At 34.5% G+C, this 19635-nt stretch overlaps 4 protein-coding genes and 1 pseudogene across 4 annotated transcripts; 2 read left to right on the plus strand and 3 right to left on the minus strand.

The window, feature by feature from the left end:
- The first annotated feature begins 6755 nt into the window (after positions 1 to 6755).
- On the plus strand, positions 6756 to 7447 carry LOC137919458 (uncharacterized). The gene has a single exon (XM_068762544.1). It carries the CDS (start codon positions 6756 to 6758, stop codon positions 7329 to 7331), a length of 576 nt encoding a protein of 191 aa, XP_068618645.1. The 3' UTR covers positions 7332 to 7447.
- Positions 7448 to 10786: 3339 nt separating this feature from the next.
- Positions 10787 to 11359, plus strand: LOC137919510 (uncharacterized; annotated as a pseudogene).
- A 2111-nt stretch (positions 11360 to 13470) lies between these two features.
- On the minus strand, positions 13471 to 13875 carry LOC137919511 (uncharacterized). Its single transcript, XM_068762604.1, has one exon. The coding sequence runs from the start codon at positions 13873 to 13875 to the stop codon at positions 13471 to 13473; it is 405 nt and encodes a 134-aa protein (XP_068618705.1).
- A 2653-nt stretch (positions 13876 to 16528) lies between these two features.
- LOC137919512 (uncharacterized) lies at positions 16529 to 17023 on the minus strand. Its single transcript, XM_068762605.1, has one exon. It carries the CDS (start codon positions 16991 to 16993, stop codon positions 16529 to 16531), a length of 465 nt encoding a protein of 154 aa, XP_068618706.1. The 5' UTR covers positions 16994 to 17023.
- A 2035-nt stretch (positions 17024 to 19058) lies between these two features.
- LOC137919356 (uncharacterized) lies at positions 19059 to 19558 on the minus strand. The gene has a single exon (XM_068762408.1). It carries the CDS (start codon positions 19542 to 19544, stop codon positions 19104 to 19106), a length of 441 nt encoding a protein of 146 aa, XP_068618509.1. The 5' UTR covers positions 19545 to 19558; the 3' UTR covers positions 19059 to 19103.
- Positions 19559 to 19635: the final 77 nt, after the last annotated feature.

Here is a 19635-nt window from a genome sequence, read left to right on the forward strand (position 1 = left end):
ACACTTTTTTCAATGATATTATAGAGTAAATGTACGAGAAATAGGCATATAATTTTTTTTAAATTTTATGTTTTAGGTAAAACGAGAGTTATTGTTTTATTTACAAAATAGGACACGTAATTGAGAAATAATGCAATTAACCAATAATTAACAACATTTTTTTGGTTTTGTTTGATGTGTCATGTTTCATTGTCAGGAATGGTTGGTTTAATAGGGGTAAAGTATTGCTATAATGTTGTCCCATCAATTTTTATCTGAATAGCTACTTTTATCGTCACTCACTGAAAATTGAAGAAAAAAATGGGTAATTATGACAAGCAAATTGGTCGAATCGATCTCGATATTTAGGCTTAAATATACATTTGGCGTTGTTAGTAAGGAATACTTTTTAAATCATATTTTTAAACCCTTTATTTGATTTTAATACTGGACAAGTAAAGTTATGGAAAGGTAATGCGATGTTATGTATACAGATGGAGGTAGAGTAGTATAGAGGTAGGGTCAACCTATCCGATAGTTAATATAAAATAAAAGTTAAGATAATTAGCAAATATTAATGACATGATTTAAGTTGTAAACATAAAATAGTTTGACCAATAAACCTGATAATAAGTGTGAGATATTACTCTTTCAATATAATTGTGGTTAAATTTATTTAAAAAAGTAGCATTAAAAAATATTCTTTTATTTTACTACTGTTCATTTTGAAAAAAAAAAGTATATTCGGTCAAGAAAAAAATTGTGAAATTAATGTTTTTTATTAATAAACTACATAATAGGTATAATATTTATCACGAAAATCACCATTACAGCCGTTTGTCTATTGTTGGATATAGACCTTCCCTGTAGGTGTTCAGTAGAGCCGGTTGAAGGTGTCCGTGTCAGAAAATTTGTAAACTGTTGTCGTTCTTTTCCTTTGTATAATTTTAACTGGAAGATTATAAACGTAATTGGTGGTTGGACTTACAGTAAAATGATGTAACGCCTAATTTTTTTCTCAGGTGTATGTAAGTTACTCCGAAGGCTTTGTTCTTTTAAAGCGAACATTTAATAGTGACAATAATGATAGTACTTAATTTTTTTGGAATAATACATGTGCGAAGCCATTTACTGGTGGGCAATGAAAAGTAAATAAATAAAAAATAACGATTTAGTTAGATAATTCAACACATAACTCCTGCTTCTCATACCTGATAATACAGTCTACACTTGATACAATATCCGATATTGATTAAAAATAAGCTGTAGAAATGTGAGTACATTATTACAATTTATAATTAAGTTATACATTAGGTAATATAAATAGTATAGAAGTTAATACAAAGTTATTTTTAAGAAGTATCAAAAAAACGAGTTATTTTTCGATTTATAAAATAAAACTTTTTTTTGACGGATAATATGCCACTGTATGTTTATTTTGATGTCCCGAAGTACGGATGTCCAATGTCTCATTCGTATCTATCTACGTAGTTGTTGCAAATCATTCGACACTTCCAGAACAAAAAATATAAATCATTACTTAAAAACATTTTATTTCATATAATAATTTTTGACATGTATAGGCTGTTCTAAGAATAATATTGGTAATATAAATATATATGATGGTTCACCTTCAGAGTTAAGCATGACCGAGCACAGATATGCTTATTACATGCGGAACAGTTCGTGGGAAGCGACAGCAAACTGCTTTCATTGTAAAGATAACTATCATGTCTCATTTGTCGTAGAAGTGTTTGATGATGAACGATGGTTATTAATGATGAACACTTGCCTAAAACAACTTGTTTATATCAGATAGTTAAGGTAGAAATTTATAAGCCAAAGTATATTATCTAATGATTAGATAATTAATGAAAACGAAGGGCTTGCTCGAGTTCGTTTAACAGACTTATAAAAGAGTTCATTGACCGTACCTGTTTAAGATCTTCTTATTACTTGTTCACGTTAATTCTGGCAAATCCGGGGAATAAAAGCCAGATGCCAGGTTTTATTGAAATATTACAAGGGTAAACTGTTCTATAATAATAAAGAATTTTTTTTTGGGAAAAAACAATTTTTAAATTTTATTTCCAGGACTCGTAAGTTTAATCTGATTTAAGAATTGTACACGTGATGACGTTTTCTGGTTAATCATGGTACTAAACATTGTTAAAAAATTGTTTCCATTTATTTAATAATTGATTTTAAAAATAGTCCTCCTAACAACCTGTGTATATGTCGAAGGATTCTATAAAACTACTGACAGAAGCAATGTTCCCACTCCTCTTGAGAGGTCCTTTTCAGTCACGTGGTGATTGCGTTCGAAGACGCCGTAAAATTTGAAAAACACTTGAGTATTGTGAAAACGAATTTTTCTAAATTCCTTTTTTATTTTTGGGAATAAATGGATTTTGTATAATACAAGCTCAGGACTATGAGGGCCGAACCATTTCACGCCTGCCACAGTCAAATACTCGGTCGTTTATTTGGCCGAGTACGTTTACGTGTTGTCTTGAATATGGAAAGCTCTGTTGCTAGGACGTTATTCTCGAACGTTTTCCAAAACAAGAGACATACATACTCGTATTTAGTGCATTTCTCTGCTCTTACTATTAACTTGTTTCTGAGAACAAATGTAGTGTCTGTCCGACCAGAAAACGAGGCGATGGTCTTTTTCTTAACGTTTCTTCGTTTCGTTAATTTTGATATAATTTTACGGCATTATAGACATAAGCTAACATTGTAAAATCCGTAACAGTTTCTTATTATGAGCAACCGTGCACGCTCTATGTAATTCTAAGTATCTTTTTAAAAGCTATGTGTTATTTAAGGTCATGTCTACATGACACTGAAAGTGTTTACTACGACAGAAACCGCTGTACTCATCAATAGGACAGCGATTTTGAGTAACGGCTTAATTACGGGCTATCTATTTGGCACAAAGCTTCCTAACGCCTGAAGGATCTTGCTTATTATTATAAATTTAATTCATCCAATCCCGAGACTTGCTCGTATTTACTGGTATGTAACTCCGCCAAGTTCCGCATAATTTTGATGCTACTAGTAGCGGCTGTGAAAAAACTTCCCCCCTGTGGATTATCTCGGTGATTAGTACTACCACGTTTCAATTCGTTAAATCAGCTATAAATAGCACGAGATAGAGATTTATCATCAAAAGCTAACCAAATGTCAGACTTGTAACTTCTTGTTGTTTGAGACTATAATGAAAACTGTAAAAATCATCACTCATCGAAAATATTAATGCATTAAATTCAAAATGACGATAAAACGTAATATTTATAATGCACCAATTTATGAAAATAACACAAAAGACAAAATTATTTAATTTACGTGAAAAGATAATATTCCGTTCGAAAACGGTTTCGGTTGTAGTAAAATTATGGAATTTTTAAATAGTTTTGGAAGCTTTAAATATTTTGCTACATGTACATAGTTCTTAACGAGATAAATAGAATTACATTAAACGTACGTCGTTGCTTGAGGACGTTAGTATAAGAAGAAATTAAATTAATGAAAAATTATAGGCGTATCAAAGGACGAAATAAACAAATAAATTGTTATGGGTCTCAAAATGTTAGCCTTTTAATGTATAACGCAGGTTTAACAGTGAATAAATAGACAACATTTTATTTAGCTGTCATTACATAATTTTATCCAGGACATTCACTATTAGACATATGCTTGCCCTATGGATGTCCGAAAGGACCCCTAAATTCGAGAAATCCGTAATTCTATTTGGGTACGCAATTGAATTAAATAATCTAAATTTTTGTTTCTATTATGATTCATAAAGTCTAGTATTTCATATTTTGTGAGTTGTAGTTTTCTTAAATTGATCCGAAAGGTTTGAGATAAAGGTATCTCCGGTGTTACTTTTCTTTGCAATATAAAAAACGCAGTTAATAGTAACTGTAGTTTTTTAGTTAGTTCAAAGTGATAAGTGTACAATAAAGATCACTTATCACTTTTTCTTTCCCGCAGAGCTTACTGGTAGAGAAAAGGTATATTCCTACAAACCAAACTGTTAGAATTGTATAGGATGTGACATTATTCATGTGTTAATTTTTTGTTATAATATTATTCAACTAGAATAGACGTTTTTAATATCCATTCAAATGTGATGAAGATGTTTAATTAAAAATATTATCTTCGTAGTAGAGCAGTAGCCTAGCGATACAGGACTGAGACTTGTGACCGTAGGTTGCGGGTTCGATTCCCGGGATAAAATCTTATATAATTGATACTTTGTGCATTAATTATATAGGATTGCCGTGGCTCACAATGAATTTTCCAGAGAATGATCATCAGCGTCCTCTGCGTAATATTTGCCAACCCGTCTGCCTAGCGTGGCGATTAAGGTATATTCCTCCATAGATATCTTTGAGAGAGGTCTATGCTTTGCAGTGAGCGTCTATGTGTTAAAACGATGATCTTCGTTTTGTTTGTTTATTCGTTGTCGGTTGTTGTTTAAATAAGTTTTTCGTTAGATCTTTTTGTTGTAATTTCGCAGTAAAAATATAGTACAAGGTTACATTGAAACTTGACCGCGTTTTAAATATAGACAGCATTGTTCCAAGAGCTTTCTTTATAATCACGTTGAAACTCTTCTCATTTTAATGTTTTATACAGGTATAACACAGGAAGCTTGATTTTTAATTAGATGAAAAGCGACAAATATTTTTAATCAAGTAAGAAGTTAATAAGGCATTGGGTAGTAATAACTAGAATCTTCAACGTCCGTTATTATTGTCGCCTTTAAATTAAGTAAATTAACATTAAGTTCCATCTGCTTTGGACAACTATAATTTATAGCCACACCTGAAAATCCCTGCGATCACACGGTAAGGATCTATAATCCTTGTAATACTTTTTTCATATGTTTATTACATACTACATAAACTTTAACAGCAAATCTTCTTTTCAGAAGATAGACGTCCACTTCAAGGTATAGGCCTCCTCCAAATATCACTATGATGACCGGTATTGCGCTGCTAGCATCCAGTGACTTTTCGCGACCTTAACGACGTCATAAGTCAACCTAGTGAGGGGCTTTCCCATGCTGCGTCTGCCCGCTTGTGGTCGCCACTCGAAGACCTTCCGGCCCAAAGGTTATTGCGTAAGAGAGCGATATTTCCTGCCCATTGCCACTTCAGATGACCTACGTCGAGTCTCTTCGAGCTACGTCGGTGATCTAGGTTCTTATGCGGATTTCATCATTTCTGATTTTATCTCGCAGGGAAATGACCACGTCTCAGATCCATATGTCATTACTGGCAAAATATTGGTCAAAGACCTTCGTGAGACATTGCATTGTTCTGTCTTGGGTGCCGAATGAATCTATTTTACATTACATAATCTAAAACTTATGACAAACTTAACGCTAGTGACATGGCTAGTCCTTAAATATTTTAACCTTGTCTTACCTAATTTAATTTATGTCGATGAAAGGCATGGTCTGAGGATGTAGATTTTTTTCTCGACATTAAATAAAAGATCTTTTATATTGATCAAGAAAATATGGGTATAGTTATTTGTAAACGACGTAAGGTTTTTTTTATTATTAGTGACCATACACCTCTAGCCCAATGCGGCAAAGACGTTCGACTAGCCTATTTACAGTTTCTTTTCTTTTTCAATTTCCTAATTACTATATTAGATAACTTTAATGACGCAGGGTTCGATCTTAGCAATCAACATAAAAACTAAATTATAAATTAAAATTTTAATATGTATTTTATATAGGCCTTACATGTATTGACAGTATCAACAGATTAAGCATGTAGTAAATAATTTTATCCCGTATTTTCGTCTTTAACCTATCGATGAAAGCTTGTAATTAGTGGGCTGATTCAATTTTATATTTAGTCTATTACGCTGTAAGCTTTCTTTTAATACCACATGAATACAGCGCTCTCTAAGATTACTCCGTGTCCAAGGGATCACGACCACCAGCAACGTAAGAAAATCACGATTATCAGCAAGAAAATCATACGAAAGGGAGTAGTTAGTTTATTTTAAACTATACTATAATAAAGGATTTACGACAAATCTTTTGCTATTATTATTAACTAAATTTAATCACTTTTATGCCTTCATATACACTGCTATTGTGTAAATACAACTGGTTGGAAGTTTATAATGCTTAAGGAAATAAAAAGTTGAGTTCCTTTATCTATTATTAATTCAAATATGTATCAAAACATTCGCTTCTGTAGGTGATATATGCCAGTGTCACATTCTAGTTCATAATTATTTTTCACAACTATTAATGTGTGCATTTTGACATCTACATTTTTAATTTGTAAGTTTTCTTATGTGAAAGCCAGAAGTAAATTATACTCACAAAAAGATGTTTCTTTTTTACACTTGTTTTATCTTTTTGCCTGGATATATTAAGTTTCCTAATGTACATGACAAATTTAACTGTAGAAATTATTTGGATATAATATGAAAATGACCCGTAGTTAAATATTTAGACAAAAACCTGTACTATGTAATCACTGAAGTGAATGACATTATTTAGATATCCAAGGTGAACACGGAAACAATAGTACCATAGAATTAATAATAGTATTAAACCCAATAGACTTAAGAGTTAAAATTGTTGTTTCGCTTCTAGTGTTGTCGCTGTTGCAGGGTTTTCTTTTCTGAGATTGATTGCCAGCCAACGCCCTAAACAATTTCTGACGTCACAAATGAACCTAAGATAACGCCTACTGCAGGGCCGAGTATATAAGTTATGATTAGTGCAATGAATGTTACAGTTGTTTGCTGCACTGATAACTAGGGAGTCAACAATGTTCAAGCTGATTGTATTGTCTTCTATTCTGGCCCTGGGGGTCGGTAGTCCGAGTGGGATTGCTCCATTAGGGCTCGCTGGTCTTGGATTAGCAGCACCGCTCCTTGCAGCGCACGGTGCTCTTGTTGCGCCGGCCGCCGCTCCTGTTGCAATTGCGCCAGCTGCGCTCAGACCATACAACTATCGTGGACCTTTATCGCTTGCTCCAGGCCAGCCTGCCAACATCTTAGCTACTGACGGCAGGCCGTTGGATACCCTTAGTGTCAACTTGGATCGAGCTGCACATTTGACTGCAAGGGCTGTGGACTATGCCGGTGGTCATCTCTTGAAGAAACGTTCAGTTCCTCTGCTGGCTGCTGCTCCCGTAGCCGCGGCGTGGTCCCACTCTGCTCGACTTGATATTCCTGCTGCTCGTTTGTTAGCGCCTGCGCCTCTCGCTATCCCTGCTGCTGCACACCTTGGCTTAGGGGCACCTCTTGCACCATGGGGCTTGCGTGGTTTGGGCCATGGACTTCCTTTAGCCCACTGGTAAATCTATGTATATAAGAGAGAGTCACTCCCCTTCCTTTTAACATCTTTTTTCTTCTCATGTTTCTTTTCAGGGGGAATGAAATTCTAAAGAAGTCTTCCTTTACGTTTGTTTGTCTTTTTCTGATTAGTGATAGTAAAGCTTGCCATGACCTTTATACAAAATATGTTGTACTATTGGTTCTTTTAGAATTAAAATAAAAATTAACAAAAATACATTGTTTTTATGTTATTATCACCTGGTTAAAACCGATACGTTGTAAGACGCCATTAGCAAATAAGCTAAGAATTGTCATTATCGAAGACTTTTTTATTAATATGCAGACCTCAAAGAAGTTTTCATTATTTGGATTATTACTCAATGATGATTTGTTTATCAATTTGTATTCTCAGATTAAAGCATTGTACTTTTCGTAAGTAATGACTTACAATATTTACATTTTTTATTTTTCATTTATTGTGTGATAAGTATTTGGAGATAATTGAATTAAGACTGAAAATGACGCTTATATATTATTTGATATTTATGTTTAGAGTGATTGAATCATAATTTATGAACGTATTAAATGATATAGAGTCGTCACCCCGGTCTGTGGGTTTAAATATATGCACATCTTACATGAAAGCGTTGCAAACGTAGACGATTGTTTTGGTGTTCTTCAGTTATATAATACTGAATCTATTAATAATCACCACTAAGTTGTGACGTTCTCTTACTTTATGACGGCATTCTGTGTGCGCGCGTTCATTTCTCAGTGCTACATATTGATTGTAGACGTAGCAGGCTTCTACACCCTTCATATAAGGAATACTATAGACCAAACATACAATTTCATTAACATATTTTTAATATATAACTTTTGGAATAATCCATTGCTTATTTAGCGAAGTAATGGATAATGCCAGTTTTGTTTTCGAATTTTCTATCAAATGTCACGTGTATCTTGACAACGTTGGTTTGTAATAATTATTAGTAGTACTAATGTTATAATTAAAACATTTGTAGCCCAGCAGTAGAGGATCGACTTGCGATTGTAGGTCGCGGGTTCATTCTCAGGATACTCTCTCATATAATTCACATTTTGTGCATTCATTGTATAGTATTGCAACTGCTTATATATAAGTTTTCAAAAGATGTGTAGCAGCGTCCTCTGCGTACCACAATACCACATTGCAATCGCCAACCCACTTGCCAAGCGTGGCGATTTTGATATATCCGCTCATAGATATCTTTGGGAGGGTCTCTGCCAGTGGGCGTCTATGGGCTGAAACGACGATGTTACAATAAACACAAATAGTAAATTACATTATCGATAACTAGATAACGGGGCACTAAACATATATTGCAGTGGTATTTTAAAAGAAACTATTAAAAAGGTTTAAACATGAAAATAATTGTATTTAATACTCGTAAACACAACATTTCATAAACACATAATCGACATTAGAATAAAGGCTCTTTAATTGTATAGGTATAGGAGTTTGAAGAGCACGAGATTTTTTTTTATTTAGAATAATGAATTGTACATACAGTAAATGATAGTTAGAGTTTGTAAAAGAATATCATCTGTCGTGAATTTTTTTAAATGTGCTGTGAAATTTTATATGAAGATAAATTAATACATATAAAGTATGAAATAAAAGAAGTAAAGTATACAAAATTTAGTTAATTTATTTATAATTTTCTTAAAAATATTGTTAATCAATTTTTACAGGAGCTCATAAGGTATATTATGTTTCTGTGATAAATGAGCTACTACGTGAAAAAATCTTAAATCTATTGATGTATTTTTTAAATTAAAGGTTATTAAAAATTATGTAGCATATATAATGTAAAAGGTTCCAGGCAATTTTTTTCTTTACTTTATCTATGAAATTAATATATATTTTTTGGATTTAGGTAAAATTTGCGTAGATAAGTTTTACACATTTTGTGTTTTATAAAGGCAATTTAATAAATTCGCATATGAAAATTTGTTAAAGATTATACTAATGTTTGTGCTGCCTGATGCTGTCTTTTTTCGATTATCTGCTGCGGTTAGGTCAGTCGTATGACCTGACTGAAGTAGGTGTTCCGTCTGCATAAGTCAATATCTGATAGGAATAGCCCATGCAAACGCAGTTTTAAAATCTCAGGAAATGTACTATATATCCAGTACATATTTAGTTTATACAGAATTGGTTATTTAGGCCGAAATATCGCAGTTGGATAATACTTTCATTCGTCTTTCCTTTTGTTTTAAAAATTCGTACTACTTTAGCAAAGAGTCGAACGCACCAGTTTGCTTGAAAAGATCATTTAAAGTTTCTTTTTGAAATGAGCCTAAAGCAAATTAATCCAAACAGCTTTATATAATCTTCCAGGACAATGCCGAAAGGCGAATTGACGATTTCAATGATTATCAATATTTTTGAAGATTAGCCATAATCATCGACGCCTTTTTTATAAAAATTTGGCCCCATCATTTGCAGATGCATTTGTGACCTTATCAGATCCATAGACACTAGTTATTTGTTTCGCTCTATATCTTGGTCATAATGGTACTAAAGAATATATCCATTTTTCATCCATTTTTTACCCCCAATTAGAACACTATCGCACAGCTGTATTCAGTAAACGTAACATTTAGAGTGGCAAGATACAATGCATTTGTTACGAGGGTTAGCTTAGTAAACTCACTTTAAAAGGCCCAAAACCTTTTACTTTACCAAGTACTACGATTAATGAATAAGATAGCATCTCCTTCGTACACTGAAGGAACTAATATTTATTTGAAGAAATATTTTTTATTATTGTTTACTATTTGTCCCTGAGAAATTTTAATGCAATAATAATATTATCTAAACATGCACCCCTCAAAAGCTAAGCTCTCACAAATATAACCAATCAACCTAAAAAAAGATAAAAGGATATATATATAAAAGATTTCCTCCTACCCATTGACTAGCCGCGATATCTCTGGTTAGCCGAGTACAGAAATTTTATGAAATTCTCTTCTGCAAGGGGTTGAGGGGGCGTTACGCAGTTACTGTGGTGGACAACTAGCACGGAATAAATCCGTTAGTATTATTTATTAAAAAAGTTTTTTTCACCAAGAATATTTTGTGATTGACTTGACTTTACTGTGTACTAAAACAAAAAGGATTAAATTATTATAATAAGTGTATGTTCAAACAACTATGTTGCTGTGGTGCTAGGTCATCGTGCAATCGTTGAAGTGAACGGCTCATTATCAATATCTAACTTAACAATGTTTACACAAATTGAGTAGTAATTTTTAGTGCACGCTTAAAGTTAAAAGTAGTTATGTTAATCGATGAGCGAAGCAGGGCTTCACAAGGGTATATTTTCCTAGAGTTGAGGTCAGCTAACGCCCTGCAGTATTTTTGACGTCACAAAGTTATCTAAAACAACGCCTACTAAACTGACCGGTATATAAACTAGGAATTGTAGGGTGTATGCCACAGTAGATCATTGAACAGATAACAGCACAGACCACAATGTTCAAGCTGGTGGTGTTGTCCTTTGTAGTAGCGTTGGCTGCCGCTAGCCCAAGTGGTATTGCTCCTTGGGGACTTGCTGGTTTGGGATTGGCTGCTCCAATATTAGGCGCACACGGAGCTCTCGCTGCTCCCGTTGCTGCTACCGTTGCTCTTGCGCCGGCCGGACTCCGCCCATACAACTATCGTGGACCCATATCGCTAGCTCCAGGCCAGCCTGCTAGCATCTTGGCCACTGATGGCAGACCACTAGATACTCTCAGCGTTAATTTGGACCGAGCTGCACATTTGACTGCAAAGGCCGTGGACTACGCTGGTGCTCATCTTTTGAAGAAACGATCAGCTCCCTTGCTGGCGGCAGCTCCATTGGCAGCAGCGTGGGCTCATTCTGCACGAATTGTTCCTGCAGCTTCTTTAATAGCTCCTGCACCGCTTGCAATTCCAGCTGCTGCACGTATAGGTATAGCCGCACATATTTCTCCCCTTGGTTTGGGAGCTTTGGGTCACGGACTTCACTTAGGGCACTGGTAAAAATTAATTTTACAATTATGCCATAGTTTTAAGCCTAATAAAAAGAGAGTTACCTAAAAGTTATTTTATTTAACATTTAATTCCTAAATAAAATATTGGGAACAGAATATAATTTAATGTTTTAAATCATGTTTTGTGTTTCAAAGATAATAGACTTGAAGAAAATAGTCTTATTTTTTTTTTCTTTAAAAAATATTTTGTATAGACTTTAAAAACTGTTTAGCGTGCAAATAAGGCACAATTTTTTGATGACGACAAATTTGATGTCTTGATAAATCCGGATATAATCTAATGATAAATGATCCGTTATAGTCATAAAAATGTTATTCGAGGATATTAATGATTCGTTTTATAATTCGAAATAAGATAATGTTTGCACTCTTCTGTATAGGCACAGAAATAAATGTATCGATAGTTTATTATGACTTATATATATATATATATATATATATATATATACATAAGATATTTATATATATAATAAAACAGTTAGAGTTTATTAAAATATTAACGTAACCAATACCAATATTTTAATAAACTTTCATGTTTTTCCTAAGTCAACAAATCCAAACAAAAAATATTTTAGTAGTAAATGTTTCTATGTTTAAAGAAAATATTTAGTGGTCCATACCCGAAATAAATGGTCAACGATCTGTTAATAACAAATAGAATTTTTTTCTCCAAATTTACCGCTTTTTGGTTTCTGGTAGGCGGGTTCAATTAGAAATTTAAACGGTTACTACTACATCCAAGCCAAAGAATAGTGCGAATATAATATATAATATAACAAAAGTGCTTATACTTTTATAGTTTGCTTAGTGCTGTGTCTAGTAATTTACTGGACCTACGAGACAATATTGTTCGCTACAAAATTGCGACTCCAAACAACAAATTCGTTGTAAGTGAAGGCCTGTTCCTGTCACGACAAAATATAGTTTATGAACTTATCACTTAAGTATTTGAGGTGTATTTAAGTGATGAGTTCATAAACCATGTTTTAACCCCGCAGTAATTATTTTTCCTCTATTTGCGTAAACATCATAGAAAAAACAAGTCATGCACTCTAAACTATTTATTTAAAAATAACTAACATATTAAAGCAAGCATTTGTAACTTGGGTACAGATGTTAACAAGCGGTTGTGTTTTTTTATTGTTTGTCGGTGTAAAAAAAACATCAAAAATTGTTAGAGTATTATGGTATTTTTTTTCACTTTGGATATTCTTAGTAACTATTGAATTTTTTCATGGAGAAGCTTTCTGGATTATATAGGGATGGTACTTTAAGTAACTACGATTTATAAATTTTTAATTTTAAATAAATTTACTAAAATGGATGCTATGTTATTTAACGTCGCTTGCCGTTTTTTATGTGAAAATACTGTGTAATATAAATATAATTCCTCACTCCTTTATCTTTACTTTTCTGACTATTCATTCACATCGATCTGTTAAAGAAAATAAATGGTTATATTGAATAAAATCACAAGTTACTTAGCGAATAAAGCTTCTACTAATTTTTGCGGTTGTTTCGATTCCACATCATAAATTTCTCCTTACAATAGTAATTCCTGCATCATTTCAATTATTTAAGCACGTTACAATACTCTTGTTCTTCTATGGAAAAATTAAGGTTTTTGCTGTATGCTGTTGTCGATATAAATAAAGATCTCTTTTTTTGTTTGATTTGGAAGGTGCTGCAGTTTTAAGATTCTATTAGGTGGTATTTCTTAACCAATACCGATAAACAAATTTTTAACTACTTTTTAACTACTTAAATATCTTTTAACTACTTATATATCTTTGCTTATGCAGTATGTCTGAAGAACTATTTTTAATTTACACTCTACTTAGTCATTTCTTCGTTAAATCTTGTAAGTTTTGAAACGCCTTGACGGAAATGACAGCAAACAGCAGACGACATAGAACCCGGAAATTCGCTGGGTGCAAGCAGCTTTATACCAACTATCGTGGCGCTCTTTGGAGGAGGCCTATCGTCTATCGGCTGACATGATAATGATTATCGTGATATTCATACTTCGCTAAATAAAAATATTTTGCATAGATTTTCTTAATTTCTTTATTACATAGTACAAACTTGTTCATGGTTAGATTATAAAACATGATGTGTAATGGCGGTATGGCCAACGGCCAAAGGCGCTAAGTGAGCAGCAGCGACGATGGGTGCACTGTAGGCAAGGGGCACAGCGTGTGTGATCAATGGAGCAGCGAAGCGGGCGACGGGCGCGGCGACGACCGGAGCGATGAGAGAGCGCTTCTTCAGAACGTGGATGCCGTTCAAAGCTTTTGCGGTGTAGTGAGCAGCGCGGTCCAAGTTGACGTCCAGGGTGTCAAGAGGCCTGCCGTCTACTGCCAGGATGTTGGCGGGTTGGCCAGGAGCAAGAGAGAGCGGGCCGCGATAGTTAGCAGGTGCCAGCAGCGCAGGGTACGCGAGAGGCGCGATAATGCCCGCAGACGCCGCGGCTAACAGACAGGACAACACCACCAGCTTAATCATTTTTAAAGTGGTCTGTGTTGTTCGTTGGATGAGAATACACTGATAGTATGACATCGCACCGATCTGCTTTTATAGTTACGGACATTCCATCAAGTTGACAATAATTAATACAATGCATCGTTGACCCTGAAACGACTACATTTACTTGACACGGCTAGTAGAAATATGGAGTTTTGTTGAAAAACCTTAATAAATGTTATCATACTTGGTCTCTGCTTGGTTTGCCGTGTTTTATAGTAGTCAATGACGAGTTCAGGAAGCTTCTTTGACTGATTGCCATCAGGATTGATGTCGCCGTATATTTATTTCTACACTCGAAACATCACATCTGTGCTTATCACCGAAGGATTCTTCATGCTACGTTTCGTTTGTCCAGTCACTTTTTCACGTTAAAAAATTATAAATGAATGTCTCATTTCATTCAATTTTTGTACAATTTTATTGATTTTACTACTTTAGCATTGAATTTATCACTGCGGCTTTTTCATTTTTATGTGTGAAAATTTGTAATATACCTTTTATTTTCATAAATTATATATAATTGTAAAATGTAATAAATGCTTACTTTTCAAACAAATAATGTAAAATAGTGATGCTTGATCTATGTCAAATATGGTATCTAAACAAAAAAGGCGTATTGGCGTTGCGGTATACAAGTACTTTGTAAATAATTGTAATTGTATATGATTTTAAACCATAACCATAAATAATTTCTGTAGCAGAATGGCGCCGGAGAATCACGGATCGCCGTGTTGTAGAAGGCCAGGAAACAGGTGATGTATTACTAAACGATGTATTTAGGTCTGTATATCGAAAGATCTAAATACACTGTATTCGTTATTCGTATAAATATAATCCTATGAGTTTTTACTGTACGGCTGCAAGTGATAATTAATACATGAAAAGTACTTTATTATATTACTTCTGACGTTTGACTTAAGATAGAACCTATGGTTTATAATGATTTTTAGGTTTAATCGTATTTCTAATTAGTTCACATAAGAAAATTAATGAGTAGTGTTAGCCCAGAGGTAGAAGACTGAAACTTGCGCTCGAAGGTTGTGGGTTCGATTCCGGGGGTACAATCTTATATAATGTACACTTTGTGCATTAATTACATAGGATTGCCATTAATCATAAATAAGTTTCCAGATGTTGGGCAGTAGCATTCTTTGCGTTTCATAATACCACACCGCGATCGCCTCCCCGCTTACCAAGTGTGACGATTATGGTATAACCCCCCATTGATATCTTAGACGGAGGCCTATGCCCTACAGTGGCCATTTATGGGCTGAAACGACGACGACGATAAAAACTAATAATTAAAGTTAAAACTATTAATAATCAAATCAGAAATTTGACCGTAGGACGTCCACAGCTGGATATAAATATATAGGCCTCCCAATATATTTTCAAAAAAAACCGATAAGAAACGGCTTGAATCTAACATTTTCCGAAGGCCCCGATTAATTTCAAAAGCAAATTTAATTAATTAATATGAAATATTTAAAGAAACAGCAGTCAATATTTGCTTCTTAGAAAGCTAAGTATTTTGCGATTTGCCATTTTAAATAAGCGATGTTTTCGTATGATTATTAATCAGGAATCTTTATTTATTTCTAAATTTGATACACAATTTTATGAAAATATTTGCTATCTTATATTTGGAAATAAAGCTGGCGATAGTTTTATTTAAACGATGATATTATATTCGGGAATTTTTCGATAAAAAGACTTACATTAACATATTACGATTTTTTAAAGGTTTTTGTTAAAGATAAACTTTTAATATAGTAATGAACAATTAAGTAGATCTATTCTATTAAAATTTTACTATTTACGGATATAAATGACACAGGTACTCGTCGATAGATGAATAGTTATTTTTTCTTAGGAAGAAAGCAATAACGTACCGTGCCCTAATTAATTCGTAATAATATCGTATGCCCTAATCAATTCCTGGATCGGAAAAAGGTTAAGGCTTTTGAAAAGTGACGTTGTATGGAAATGTTGCGCATATTATGAACCGCAAGACTAATAAGTTCATCCTCGTCCAACTGATGAACACCGGAATATAAATATAGCGTTGAAATCTTGCGGTGATGATATGGAACTTATTGTATTGTATTTATTGATGTCCCTTTACTGTACAAGAATTGTGATTTACAAATCTGAAAATATCTATTTATTTGCATTGCGGCCACATTGAATGACATAAGCAGTAGTGTTGGTTGTATATTTATCGTTAAAACAAGAATTTATATTACTATTCATACTGTACATACAGTTTTCTTTTTCGAGACAATAAAATGATTCATCGAGTTTTAAGACCTGAAAATTTTAATCTTTTTAAATGCTAATACTTTATTTAAAGAATCTCTTCTTAAACTTCATTTTTTCATTATTTTTAACAAATAATTTCATAAACACATTAAATAACTTAAATCCCTCAATATTGTGTTTTAGAAAAGTATATAAATAGTTTTATATGTTCAATAAACTTGTTTATGTAAGATTCCCATGTAACATTCCAAATGCTAAGTTAGGTGTATAAACTGTAACTCAATGTTTATAAATAAATATAGTATTATTTATTTGTATTAATTTTGTGCTAATATATTCCTTAATGTCAAAGAGGTACGCAATAAAGTTGTTAATTTATATCATGAAATTTTTTATTGTATGAAATATGTGTCAAGAATATGATGCCTCTTGCGGTGTGTCCAACCGCAAGAGGCGCTAGGTGGCCAGCAGCGACAAGGGGTGCACTGTAGGCAAGGGGCACAGTGTGAGTGATCAGTGGAGCAGCGAAGCGGGCGACGGGAGCGGCAACGACTGGAGCGATGAGTGAGCGCTTCTTCAGGACATGGATGCCGCTCAAAGCTTTTGTGGTGTAATGAGCCGCGCGGTCCAAGTTAACGTCCAAAGTGTCAAGAGGCCTGCCGTCTGCTGCAAGGATGTTGGCCGGCTGGCCCGGTGCCAGCGACAGCGGGCCGCGGTAGTTGGCGGGTGCCAGCAGCGCAGCGCTGTAGGCTAATGGCACAGGGTATGCCAGCGGCGAGATGACGCCCGCACACGCCGCAGCCAACAGACAGGACAACACCACCAGCTTCATCATTTTCAAAGTGGTCTGTGTTGTTCGATTGACGACAAGACACTGATGGTGTGGAATTATTACTGATTTGCTTATATAGTCACTTGCATTCCGAGTTAAGTTGATAGGCGTTACCGGAATGCATCGTTGACCGTGAAGAGACAACTTTTGCGGGAGAACTAAAGTTCAATATTTAATAGGGTAGTAAGATGTACTTTTCTGAGTATGTAAAGACATTTCATAGATAAATAACTTAAAAAACAAAGCTAGATAAGTTTTAATCAAGAATTTAATTAAATAATCTTGAAAAATTTCTATCGTTTGGATACAGTTTTTTTTTTACTAGAGTGTGGGAGCTACAACTTACCCAAAAGATCCAGTGCTGACTGTCTGACGTTGGTTGGTGATGATAGTGAGAACCGGCAAAAATAGCGTAGGGAAACAAACGTTTTTGTTACGACCCGACGGCCGTCTACCGACGTAGACGCTGCGGGAAGGCCATTTCTAGATCTAGACCGGACCTAGATCGGTCTTATTCAAAGTCTGAAAGAAAGGTTAGGAGGGAAAAGATAAGCAGTGGATGTCCTGCGGTTTAAATGATGATGGTGGGTGACGTTTTATTATTCATGTAGTATTACCGCTTTACAGGAATCAAATCAATCTACGATTATAAACCATAGGCTTGAAATATTAATATGCCAATCACTGTTGCATTTATACGAATAGGGCAACTAATAGTATTAATTAATATTTAACCGTTGCAGATTTTGCTATTAGCTAATATCAGAATGATGAAGCCGTAAATCGTGTTTATAAGTTGCAAATGCAGTGTAAAAACATTATACGTGATCGTTTAATTCTATATTTCAAAGGAGTTTTTTAAAAGCGTGTGAAAGTAGCAGTGGGCAGGCCACATAACTTGCAGAAAGGATTGCCGCTGGGTCCTTGAGGTCCTGGAGTAGCCACAACGGTAGACAGGCGCTGCGTATGATGTCCACCCATAAGACTTAGACGGCCTTGTTAAGTTCATCGGAAGATGAAGGCAGGTTGTTTTTAACGTGTTTACTCCATTGGAGTTTCCAATAGGATCGGTGGGAGGCGTATGTCCAGCAATAGATGTCTTATAGCCGAAATGAGGATGATAAACAGTTTGATATGGAACCTTATTTATTAGTTTAATTTATTTGCGACAAGATTCTTTAGCGGCGTTTATTTTTTAGAGCTAAGCATAAATACGATAATATTGTGGTTCCGATTTATAACAACGAGTAAACAAATGTACAGAGGGAACGCTGCGCCTCTTTTAAATAAACATTTCTGAACATCAATGTTTTTAATGGGTTATATACCAATTCAATTATATAGTAGTAACTTTATGATTTAAAAAGAACAATAAAAAGCTCTTATTGGATAATATTTAGATGAGAATACATGTATAGACAAGTACATATAAGTGTAATTTATTCATCTTTGATAAGAAATCATTCTTTTTAAAGAATTTACAAAGCCTGTTTTTTTGATCCGCTCATTTACTTTCCAAAATAATTTGGGCCTATGTACATGCAGTTAACACTTGTCGTCAGTAAATTTATACACAAAACCGAACTCGTATCATATCTGTATACAAGTGAAAGAAAAATACTTAAAGCGGCTGAGAAACAAAGCGCAATTGCCCGCCTGTGGCCATTTGCATATGGCTTTGTCTTTGCTAGTTCACTTTGACATTAGAATGATACTAAGATACATTTTCTTACTGTTGAGTTGAGATTTTATTTAGTGAGATAATAGAAGGGTCACAATATGGAGACGATCCGGAAAGATATTACACACTGAGACATAATAGCGGAAGTCAGATCGAGTCGGTTTTTTGATTTATAGACATTTTAGAGCATATTGTGAACTTTTTGAACAAAGTATATTTTTTTAACAATGTATATATCGGTGTCTTTCTGACTTAACGGACTTTAAACTGCATTAGTATAAAATAAACATAACGCTAGAAAAGTTCTTTTGAAGTTAACTATTAATGTTATCTTTTTTTTGGTTAAACTTCACTAAGAATATAATTATAGTAAAATAAAATAAAACATTCAGAATTTTAATCGTTTATTTTATAAAAACGTCGTTGTTAAAGTTACAAAACGTGGGTGATAGCCGTACGACTGTATGCCAGTGGTGCTATGTAAGAAGTGGCAATGGGTGCTGAGTATGCAAGACGCACGGCGGGAGTGATCAGTGGAGTAGCAATGCGAGCGATTGGGGCAGCGATGATGGGGGCGACGACGGAACGTTTCTTCAGAAGGTGGAAACCGTTGTTCAAGGCTTTGGCATTGTAGTGAGCCGAGCGATCCAGATTGACTTCCAAAGTATCCAAAGGCCTGCCGTCTGCAGCAAGAATGTTAGCGGGTTGACCTGGAGCCAGGGACAATGGACCGCGGTAGTTGTAAGGCGCTAAAAGTGGAGCACTGTAGGCAATAGGCGCCGCGTAACTGTACTGTCCCGAATAGGCGAGAGGCGCAATGAGGCCCGCTGAAGCCGCCGCCAAAACGCAAGACAACACCACCAGCTTCATCATTTTGTAAGTGGTCTGTGTTGTTAACTCGTAAACACTGATACAATTCGTCAGTTTCAGCCTGCTTTTATATCTCCAGTGAATTTAAGCTGCG

This window comes from Battus philenor, unplaced genomic scaffold (assembly GCF_028537555.1).
Source record: "Battus philenor isolate CCGP_79_NKW_IND1 unplaced genomic scaffold, ilBatPhil1.0.hap1 SCAF_16, whole genome shotgun sequence".
NCBI classification, from domain to species: Eukaryota; Metazoa; Arthropoda; class Insecta; order Lepidoptera; family Papilionidae; genus Battus; species Battus philenor.